Source organism: Sapajus apella, unplaced genomic scaffold (assembly GCF_009761245.1).
Source record: "Sapajus apella isolate SASKATOON/1434 unplaced genomic scaffold, GSC_monkey_1.0 scaffold121, whole genome shotgun sequence".
In the NCBI taxonomy this organism is placed as follows: domain Eukaryota; kingdom Metazoa; phylum Chordata; class Mammalia; order Primates; family Cebidae; genus Sapajus; species Sapajus apella.
In genome coordinates, this window is record NW_022437061.1 from 186122 (window position 1) to 198269 (window position 12148).

The following is a 12148-nucleotide window of genomic DNA, read 5'->3' on the forward strand; positions in this document are numbered from 1 at the left end:
AATCTTTGATGTTCTAAAAGAGATAAAAGACTATATTGCATCTGTGAAATAAATATCAAATGCCTTGATAAATACTTGAATATTAACAATATGATAAAACAGAGCTCTTGAATATTAAAAATGTGATAGCAGAAATGAAGGATTCAGCAAATGCAACAGTGAACAATAGGAGAGAAAAGCCAAGCTACAAATGTCCCAGAAAGAAAAAACACTGAAAAACATAGGGCAATTAAAAAAAAATACAAGAAAATCTTCCAGAGATAAAAGTTATCCATTTTATATTTTAAAAAGTTTGTGTCATTTTCCACAATATAGGTGAACCTGGAGGATGTTATGCTAAGTGAAATGAATCAGACACAGAAAGACAAATAGCATGTGACCTTCACTGATATGTGGAATATAAAACAGTGGAACTCATAGAAGTAAAGAGTAGAATGGTGGTGATTAGGGGCTTGGGTGAGGATGAAGGGGTAATGGAGAGATGTTGGTCAAGGGGTACAAAGTTTCAGTTAGAAGAAATATGTTTTTGAGTTCTAAACAGCATAGTGTCTATGGCTAACAATTTTGAAATGGATATTTCAAAATTGCTAGGAGGGCAGATTTTAAATGAGTGCACCACCAAAAAAATGATAAGCATGTGATAGGTTAATTAGCTGGATTTAATCATTCCGCAACGTATGCATACATCAAAACATTACATTGTACCCCATAAAAACATTTTTTATTTTTCAATTAAAAAACTCTACAAGTACACAGCAAAATGATGTGTAAAAATGGGCACCAAGTCCATTTCAGAACACTAGAAATAAAATGAAGGTCCTACAAACTTTGAAAGACAGACCAAAACATGTCACAGAGAAAGCACTGAGAATCAGAATGGCAACTGACTTTTCAACAGCAACACCTGAATGCAGAAAATAACAGAACAATATTTTTGAGTCTAAAGGATGATATAGTTTAGAATAACAGGAAATCCCACAGAAGAGAAAGGTAGTTGGAATTCCTAGGAGGATGATGAAAGGAAGCCCTAGGTAAAAAGTCCAGGCTGGAGCTGGAACACAGAGAGCTCTCTGTTCTCTAAGACTCTCCTGTGTCTATGGAGATTAAAGTGACAGGATACTGGGATGTTTAGTATTTAGAGGCGACTGATACTGAGAGAGTTTGGGAATGAATTGGGGAAAAGTACTAGAAGATCAAGTACATATAATCAAGATATTCATTTATTCTGAAATAAACAATTTCACAAGAAGGAAATCAATAACCAGAGGATGCTATGTGACTCAGGTATTAAAAGAGATACATGTTAATATAAACCCTGCATATTGCAGTCAGTAAAAGGTATGTTAGGTCAGTATTGGAAGTAGCAGGGAAGGAAAAAGTGTGGCCTGTGGTTTTGTATTTATGGAGGGATTGTAAAATAATACAATCTTCAGATTTCACAGTGAAAATTAAATGTATAATGTCTAACCTTACCTCCCCAAAAGTCAAGGAATAGAAGCAAAAACATTTTACATAGAGAGAAGGAAGAAAGTAATTACCAAATGTCAAAATATAATGGTTGAAAGTGGTTTTTTGAGGAACAAGAATGTGGTGAAAGGCAGAGAACTACAGCTTTATGTAATTCCTGTAAAGTGACTTGACTATTTAAACCGTGTATATATAGAGCTTTGACTGAAAATGAAATAAAAACTAAAAAGAGCTAAAGGCAGTTAAGTTCTGATTTTGACTTCTAGATATGATAGTTAAAATAAATGCTTACAGTGGATGTGTACATTCCTGAATATTGCACATTCGTCTAATAGGTTTCGGCTTTTTGTTGGCCTCACAGAAGCTGCGATGGACCATTTTATTATCACTTTTCCTACGGCATCCATATTTAGTGTACTGGAAACCTGTAAAAGGAAATAAATTTCTTTGGATTTAATCACTTATTCATGCTGTTAGTTACTTGATTATTCACTCACTCATTCATTCATTCAGTAAATATGTATTGAGTGCATACAATTAGCCAATCACTTCAGTAGGTGCTGAAGGTCCCAAAGAACATTAAATAAACAAAAAATTTTGCCTTTTCAGAACATATGTTTGATAAATATTCCAACTGCAAACCTGTTAAAGAACTAGGCTCTAAATATACACAGTCCAGTGTGAGAGACAGATCTGAAAACCACTGTGACAATATCTAGGGACCTATTAGGCTTTTAGAGAAGTAAGTAAAGAACTTACAGTAGAGGGCAGCAAAGGAACACAGAGGGAAGAGATCTGAAACTTGGAGGAGGGGAGGGGAAAGCTTCGAGGATCCACAGTTTGCTTCAGCAGAATACTGCAGTTCAAACAGTATGGGGTAAAAGAAATGAAGCAGAATTATTCTCTAAGCAAAGGAAATAACATATGGAAAACTGTGGCATCTTCAGATGGCTGAAGTATCATGTGTGAAGAGGGCAGGAGACAGGGAAGGATCAGATCTTGAAAGCCTTCAGTGTCTAACAAGTGTTTGGACATTATTCTTGAAGGTTATAGGGAGTTACTGAGGGTCTCTCAAGCATCAACTTTTATATTTGTAATTATGTCTATATATCTGAAAAAAATCCAAACTAATCCAAAAATTGTAAGGAAAAAAAAACAATGAATACTTGTATGCCTTGCATCTAGATTGATTTTTTGTGACTATGTCACCACATTTGCTATATTTCTTCATATATGCGTATGTGTGTAAATACATATATAATTTTGCTGAACCACTTGAAAGTTGCAGACATCCTGATCCCTCACTGCGAAATGAATATTTAAGCACAGATTTCAGAAGTACATTCCCTTATATAACTATAATTCTTAAAATCAGCACATTTGACATAGATATAATGCTATTATTATGTAACATACAGACCCATTCAAAAATGTTCAGTTGTCCCTAATGATGTTATTTGTAGCAATACTTTTCAAATCAAGGATCATATGTTGCATTTAACTGTTACGTCTTTAGCCTCCATCAATCAGAAACAATTACTGAACCTCTTTGTCTTATGGCATTACTATTTTTGAAAAGTAAAAACCATTTGTTTTATAAAATGTTCCAAAATTTGGACCTGTTTAATTGTGTTCTAATGATAAAATTGAGGTTATTCACTTTTGGCACAAATGCTACATAAAACAGTGATGTGTCTTCAGGGCAACATATTGGAAGACTGAAGGATTTTAATCTGGGAAATGATATAATTTACCATTCATTTATTCATTCATTCAAAAAAATTACCCTGTAAATTAAGGAAAAGAAGAACATCAATGTTAGTTGACCAGCTAAAAGGCTATTGCAATAATCGTCCCTCCTAATATGGTGACTGAAGTCTGGTGAAGAAGGAATAGATGTAGTAGATATGAAGAAGGTATATCTGATAAATATTATGACCAAGCAAATGTTGAGAGTACAGCAGAAGGGAGGATCTGAATTAAATAAGCATCTAAAATAATTAACTAAAAATATTGTATGCCTCCCTCAAGAAAACAGTTTGGAAATACAGGCTTGAACTTAAAATTATAAAATAAATAATTTATACAAGTATTGCCTAATACAATTTTTTTGTTCCCAATTATCTGCTGTCATTTTTGTAACCGCCTCTTGCCTTCTCTTACCCATGTGGGGAGAATTGGTAATGGAGCGCTTGTTTAGAACTAGAGGAATGGATGATGGGAAAAATTGAGAAACATTGAGCCCAGCTTAATGGACTCTGGAGAGGGAACAGAGGCAGCACAGTGCAGGGAGTGAAAGCATGTGTTCAGATGCCAGGTTACCTGGGTCTGAATCCTATGGGCTCTGGGAAATTATCTTCTGTGTGCTTCAGTTTTGCTATGACTTAATCAGAGATAACAATAGTACCAATCGCAGGGGCCATTGTGGGTATTCATGCATTGATATAAAAAGCATTTAGAATAGTAGCTGGTTTCAAATACATGGCATAGTCAGTTACACAGTCATGTAACCAATAGCTCTTTTATTAATCCTGACAGAACTGCAGAGAGATATGGAAAGTAAAAGTAGAGAAGAAGAAAGGTGAGGATCAGAGTACAGTGAATTTGGGAGAGTTCTGGAGTTTGGTAAGAATAAAGTGATTAAGGGTACCAGGACAGTTAATGCAAAACAAAGAACCTGACAGAAAAGGGCAAGAGGATTTTAAGGTCTATCACTGTTATGAAAGGAATCCTATTATTTGCTGATACTGAGATTTTAGTAAACACGTTTTGTATTGATGTTTTGGTGGCTATGTTTGGTGTTTCTCAGACTGTGGCCTCGATTAGAGACAGCCCTAAAGGTAGAAGCAAGATTGACTTTTATATGCATTACATTTTAATATAATAAATGTGTTCAGTTGTTACCTCCACCACAGGGTTTGGAACACTGAGACCAGCTCTTCAAAGCCCACTCAAAAGTATCTAATTCTTCCTGGATGACATTGTTGCTGTTGATTGTAGGTACAGAGTCTTCATGGATGATGTACTTGTATGTCAGGCTAGAGCGGGTATCATTCTCTTGAGGTATAATCTAACATACACAAGAAATCAATATGTAAATCACCTGAGGGTTTTAAATTTTGAGTGTAAAATTATAAATATTTCACAATAATGCTCATATTAAAACTGAAAACTTTCAGTTTCAAAAATTATGTTATTTCTATCAACTATAGTGCAAATGTGACCTGTTTAAGAAAAAGATGAAATAGCTCTAAAACTTTTAACATAAAAGTATTTAAAAATATATACACTGAAAAGTAAGAGTTTGTATTATAAAAATAATAACTTTATAAGATTCACTATAGGTTTCCTTAAATTATACCAGTTTTTAAATGCAGTTTAAAATTGTTTTCAAAGAAAATTGTTTTGTTATGATGATAAAGATAGCAATGTTCCCTCCAGAAAATATATATATTATGAAAAAATATAAAGAAAATAATCATAATTCTACCTAAATGGAGAAGACCAGTCACTTTTATTATTGTGATAGTTCCTCAAGATATTTGCATGTGTGTGTGTGTGTGTGTGTGTACAGACATATATACTTTTCTGGCCTTGTTTATTTCATGTAATGTGTTATGCACATTTCTCAAGATAGTACATATTCTTTAAAAATATGCTTTTGGAGTGTGGAATGATGGTCATTGGAGACTCAGAGGGGTTGGGAGGAATGGAAGGGGGTTGAATTGAATAATGGGAACTTGCTTGGTGGGTACAATGAGCATTTCTCCAGTGATGGATCCACTGAAGGTCCTTACTTAACCACAACGCAATATATCTATGTGGCTAAATTGCACTTGTACAAAAAAAGTTAAAAAAAGAAAACATACTTTTAAATGTCAGCGTGGTCTTTAATCCTAAAAGTGTTATGTATTATTGTTAATAAGTATGTGGTCACTCTTGAATATTTGTATTGATTAGAAATTTTCCCTGCATTTATGGGGATTTCTGGCTTTTCTTCGTAGACTAAAGGTCACAAATGCTTTTTATAGTTCTAGTTTGTATGATAGACTGGCGACTGGTCCTCCAGAACAGTTAGAACAATTGTTATTTTAATGAGAGTGTATGAAAGTGGTCATTTGACACTACATATACAATTTTCAACTTCATTAATTGGATGGGGAAAATATGATTTTAATTGTCCATTACTTATATTTTGAATACTGTACATTGCATGACTGACAGTCCTATTTTTTATTGGAACTGTATTTTTTCTTTCCTAAGTAATCTGTGCACTCAAGATATTAATCTCTTTTTGTCATAAGAGTTGCAAATATTTCCTCAGTTTGTCTCTTGCCTTTTAATTTTTTTCAGGGTAAAGTGGTCTTTTAAAAAATTGATTGATTTTCACATAGCTTTCATAGGATTTTACTAATTATGCAAAAGAAGAAATGCTATTCATTGGTATTCTCAACCTAAATTTTTAGAACTATCTTTTGTTTGAGAAATGAGGTGATAGTAAAACCAGTGGGGTAGAGGATCTGGTTCCCTGGCTTTTATTCTCTTTTTTTTTTTTCTTTGTTTTTAAAACAGCATTAAAAATCAAGCACCATTTGAACCATCCTTACACTCTAGCCAGATATCTAATTCTTTCAGCCCCAGACAATGATCCAGGACTCAGAATGGAAAAGAAATGTCATAATAATAGAGCATTGCTTGTCCACACCTTCCTCTCCTAGCTGCAAATCTCCCCCTTGTATCTCCAGCCCACACCACTTGCTGTGGTCAGGTTATAATCAGCGGGCCGGCCTTGAAGCATCTATCATGATGTTAAGCACCAGGTCTCTAAAGCCAGATACCCATGTTGCTAGAAAAGAATACAATATAATTATAGCCATGTGAAGCAGAGCTTCTGACCTCCAATCACTCCTATTTAAAATAATCTAAAACTTTGGTTAACATATAAATGTGGATAATTAATTTTTGACATAATTGAAAAGGCATTTTCATAGACAAAGGACAGTCTTTTAACAAATAGTGCCAAAACAACTGGACATTGTGGTAGTTTAAGAAATATATCTAAGATTAGGTAAAAAGGGACTGAAAATTCCGTCTTGGTTTCACTGTCCCATGTTCTCTCTCACTTGAGTCACCTGCTCTAGTGGGAGTCAGTGCCATAATGTCAGGACGTATAAGCATCCTATGGAGAGGCTTAGGTGGCAAGGAATCAGGGACTGCTAGCCACCACATGGAAAAGTTGGGAAACAATCATCTGAGACCTTTCAGGAGCAATGTGACTAAGCTTGGAAGCAAAGTAACCCAGCCAAGCTCTGAGATGACTGTAGCCACAGCTGACAGCAAACTTATGAGATACTCTATGCCAGAAATAATTAAGTGGTGTCCAGATACATGTTTCACAGAAACTATAAATACTGCTTGTGTTCAGCCACCAAGTTTGAGGGTAATTTGTTTTATAAAAATAGATACTAATATAGACATCCACATGCAAAAATAAGGCCCTAACACTTTATGCAAAATTAACCCAAAGTGATTAATATACCTAAATGTAAAATGCATGGCTCTAAAACGTATACCAAAAAAAGTAGGATACAACGTTTTGATGCTGGATTAGACAAAAACTTTCATAACACCAAAATCTTGATCCACAAAAGAAAATACTAATAAACTGGACTTCAGTAGAGCTAAAATATTTTGCTCCACGAAAGAAACTACTAAAAGAATGAAAAGACAACCTATGGAATGGAAGAAAACATTTGCAAATCATGTATTTCACAGAAGACTTATATTGAATATACAATGAGCTCTCAAAACTCAACAAAAAGAAAATATAACAACTTTAACAATGGGCAAAAGATTCGAACAGATATTTCAAAAGGGAACTAATTTTCAGAGGAAAAAAAGACTAAAATTTGAGTGGAGCAATTTGATTTTAGATTAGTATAATATTGTATAGGAAATCCAATAAATGAAAATTCTGGATATAACGGAAACTAACAATAAATTTCAAATCAAGTAGATGGCTTTTGCTTTCATCCATGAGGGAGTAATGGAGCTGCCTTCCTGATATTAAAAGCTATAAAACTGGACAAAATATGTGCAGAAACTTTTTTTTTGGACAGTGGATAACATGACAAAGGACACTAATCCTTGTAAGAAGAGAAACAAGCCAGGCCTTATTCCTGACAAGGGCCAGGTCTGAACTCTGGCACAGGTAGGGGGGCCCAAGCCCAGCCCAGCCATCTCACCGAGCTGAGGAGATAGGTTAGAGTTTGGAACTTTCAAGTCAGGGCACTAAAGAAGAGGGGTCTGCTTAGAGAGATGATCTAGAAATCTACATGGGCCATGACTGAGGATTGGTCTGTGTATCCCTGGCCAAGACACCAGGTGGTCCACAGTGAGGGGCTGCTGATGGTGGGACAGAGATACCAGAAACCAGGCATGCCTGAGCATCATAGGGGTTCTCGACCAGCTAGAATGAAGAGGACTCACTAAAACTTCAGGTATTCAGTTAAGAAAGGCCATACTATTGGAAGAAGGACAAAACTGAAATAGACTAGCCATAAGGAAGAATAAAACTAGGCTTAAAGGATTGGGATGATCTGACAATAACTTAACTACCTGCCAGAACAAAACCAGACACCTTACAATTTAGCTTCCAAAATGTCAAGTATACAGGAAAAAAACTGTAAGAAGCATGAAAATGTGACCCATAAAAAAATAGACAACATGAAGACCCAGAACTTAAAGGGTAACTTAGATGTAACGAGTGAGTATTACGAAAATTTCAATGGAAGAATGAAAGTTAAAAAAAAAAAAAAAAAAACCCACAAATGGAAATTCTAGCAAAGAAAAGTACACCATCTGACATGAAAAATTTACTGGATAGGCTCAAGGACAGATTGGAGATCACATAAGAGAAACAGTGAACTTAGAGCTCAGAAGAAATAATCCAATCTGAAAAAGTTATTTTAAAAAAGATAGATTATAAAAGGATGAACAGAGCCTGAGACTTGTGGAACAACTTCAACTGATTTAAATGAGCCCTAGGAGTAAAGAAGAGAGAGATGGGATGGGGGTGAGGGTTTGGGAAAACAACTAACTAGAAGACATCATGGGAAATTTACCCAAATTTGGTAAAAACCATCAACCTATAAAGCCAAGATTCTCAGTGAATCCCAAGCATAAGATATACAAAGAACACCGTAAACTGAGTATATCATAGTCAAACTGCTAAACCAACAAGACAAAACAAGAAGATGAAGAGAAGAATCTTAAAAAGAGGCCAGAGAAAACTGACACATTCTATGCAGTGCAGCATCAATGAGGCTTCTCTTCATATATGATGGATTCTAGAAGACAATTGCTCTGTAAATGAGTGAAAGAGGGCTCCTGTACATGGTGGGCCCTACATCATTTCTTCACAGCAGGCTGAGCTCAATAGTCCACTGCTGCCGAACACAATCTTGTATACATCCAGTTGTTTTTAATGCTGATCAAAGGAGAGGAGTTTTAGCCTTTTAGGGACTGCCTGCTTTGCACAGCACTAGGAAACTGCATCCAACATCTGCTAGATACGAGTAAGACCTTGTGGCTATAAGAACCTCACGCTGCTGCCTCCCTTGGAGCCCTCTGATCCCCAGACTCTCTGCTGTGCTGCTAAATGACACCACCTAGGCACTAAACCATCTCAGATTCCCCTCTTCCTCAGAAGTTGCCTTGCCCTTCTCTCCTCTGGGTAGTGGTCCTACTTGCAAACCTGCTGAGGCCTCACCCACATAAAGTGTGTGTGTGCTACTGCCACCTTGTGGCCATATCTTTTCTTTGATCAGCCCTCAAACCCGTGGAACTCGCTACATCATAAAAACACAGTGCTGAAAGAAGGGAAAAAAAAAACCAAAAATCTAGCAACCCAAGTTCTATATATAGTAAAGATATCCTTCAAAACTGAGGGTGAAATAAATATATTTTCAGACCATTGAAAGCTGAGATACTTGCCAATACACCCACACCACAAGAAATGCTAAAGGAACATCTTTATACTGAAGGTAAATGATACTAGATGGAATGTTAGATAAACAAAGTAGAATGAAAAGCATCTGAAATGCCAACTATGTGGGCAAATACGAAAACCTACTTTTTTTTAGTGTTGTCTTTAAAAGATAACTGATTATTTAAGTCAAAAATCAGAGCTGCATTATTCAGTTTACAATGTATATATAGTAAATTACATGACAATATTGCACAGAGTAGGGGGAAGATAAATAGAATTTTTTAAAAGCAACTTATTTTTCAATGTTCAAAGTACATGTAATGTTCAATGTAAAAATGTTTTCAGATAAATTAATTATAAAATAAGCTGAACCAGGTATACCATGAGCCTGTAATGCCACATACCAAAACAATAACAGGATCATGTAAAGGTCCGTCCGTGTGAAGACTTTCAATGTCATCTTCAATGTTATAATCCCACTCCACACCAAGGTCTATGAAGGTCCGCGACTTGGCTTCCTCCCCTTTGCCATTTAAAATATAATGGCCTGTAGCCTGGTTCTTAATAGCTAAAGGAAGGAAAATGAGTAAATGGCATACATTTTATTTTATCAACTGCTGAAAATTCTCCGCAAGTCTATCCTTTCTACATATCAATGACCACGTTTCTTTATTAGTAGCAAGCAATCAAAATGGATGTTAGTTCTGATATTATTCCTATTGTTTTCATTAGGCATTCAAAACTCTCAAGAAGCATTCCTAACTAGTCAAAAATATGGCAAGATGGTTAAATAGGCAAAAGTAATGTTTGCAAATAGTCCCATTTGAAAACATCATCAAAGAGGTTAATAGTTTCTAAATCATTTGTCCTATATATTTCCTTAGAAAACTGGGAATATTTTTTAAATGATAGGTACTTTTTCAATAATTAACAGAAACAATTTATGCTAGGATAGCATGTAACTAATGGTTTATTTATTGCATATTTTTTTAAAGTTGGTGAAAATATTTATAGTCACCCAACATAGTTGAAGTAATTTTTCAGGCCAACAATTTAGTCTCATGATTGGAAAATTCCAGAGCCATATTACCTACTCATATAGTTAGAAAAAGCTGCTTACTGCTAATGGAATCCTTAATGTATTATAGATTTATTATATATTATAAAATGAAATAAAATGCTGGTTTAGTGAGTAAAAAATAATGAATGGGATTTTAAATTTTGGACTTATTTATCAGCATATGATGTTAAGTTAGAAAGAAAAATTTCACATTACTACCATTATTGAAAATGTATAGAAAAGATGAGTAATTTTAATTAAATGTATTTATTCTTTTTGAGCTTTAAACTAGTCTAATTTTTCCGATGGTAATACCATGAATTCTAGGATGAAAAATAAGCAATTTTAAATACCAGAGAGAGAACTACAGCTGATTGCTAGACTATTATGACATTTAGTAGTGAATATAATTTAAATGTGTTTTAAAATTCTATGAACACCATAAAGCAATTCATTTTTTAAAGTTACAACTGAAATAAAATGATTTGCTACAAATTTTCATGGAGTTAATACATAATGTCTTAGTTTCAGAAATTATCTTAGTGTTCTTATAGGCCAAGGAATAGGAAAGCTATGTTTACACTTGTATATACATTTTAAATTTAAACCTCTAAAAAGTGACATTTCCATGTAATCTTCTCATAAAAAAAAAAAAACTCCTTGTAGAAATTATAATCAGCTCTGCAAATGGATCTGCATGTGCCAGTCAAAAACCTGACACACGTCAGATATTAGAATAATTTAAGATCAGACTAGTAAAATTCACCTGTGGTTGCTTTTCAAAGAACGTAAAATGCAATAAAAATAAGGCAATGTACAGTATTGCATCAATATGAGAACTCCTGTGTCAACATAAGTGTGATGAATTTTTCTGATATTCCTTAATTTATTGCATTTTATGAACGTCTTTCTTTTATCCCCCATTGTAGAGTAAAAAATGTATAACATATAAGCTTATCAAATGATTTTTTCCCACATATAATTAGGAACCAACCCCAGTTTCTAAAAAAAAAAAAATTAAAACTCTATTTTTTCACTATTTCTTGTTTTAAAGTAAGCATAGTTGAGAGAAATTACCAAAAAAACACCTACATAATATTCAATTAATTCATTTATATATATTTTGACTCTTACATATGCACATATATGTAAGCACATATATGTATGCACATATATGTACCTATACATATATCTACATTTATGATTTCTTTGACATTTCAATGTTTCGGTGCATAGTAAAGCAGAGCCAGCAGACAGAAACACTTACCAAGAATGTGAGGAGAAGCCTCGTCTTCTTGGATTAACACATGTCTAGCCCCAGGGGGTATAGCAAACATCTTAAGGTACCCTTTGCATGTGTAGCAAATATTGTAGGAAGCCAAGAAAAAAACAAAAGCAACAACCATGGGTTAGCTGAGCACTACATTCTTACTGCTTCTGCATGCAGAAGATGGCATCCATAAACTTAAAGAAGCAGTTTCAGAAATTAACTTCAAAGCAATGGTAGCTTTTGTGGCATCTGAAATGGGATTAGAGGAAAATGTTTTTTCTCATTAAAGAGGAAATAAGTTAATCTTCTTGCCAACTTATTAGTCACTTGTCTTGCATTGACCTTCAAATGATGTCAACAA

The 12148-nt window shown here is 34.5% G+C and overlaps 1 protein-coding gene across 3 annotated transcripts in view; it reads right to left on the bottom strand.

Annotated features, from left to right (window-relative positions):
* ADAMTS3 (ADAM metallopeptidase with thrombospondin type 1 motif 3) overlaps positions 1-12148 on the bottom strand; it is a 287864-nt gene that overhangs the window by 17347 nt on the left and 258369 nt on the right. For all 3 annotated transcript variants that reach the window (XM_032260967.1, XM_032260968.1, XM_032260966.1), the window contains 4 exons: positions 11785-11865; positions 9862-10025; positions 4372-4537; positions 1760-1892 (listed from right to left, as the gene is read on the bottom strand). In XM_032260967.1, coding sequence (XP_032116858.1) covers positions 1760-1892; positions 4372-4537; positions 9862-10025; positions 11785-11865 — 544 coding nt within the window. The remainder of the gene's footprint in view (positions 1-1759; positions 1893-4371; positions 4538-9861; positions 10026-11784; positions 11866-12148) is intronic.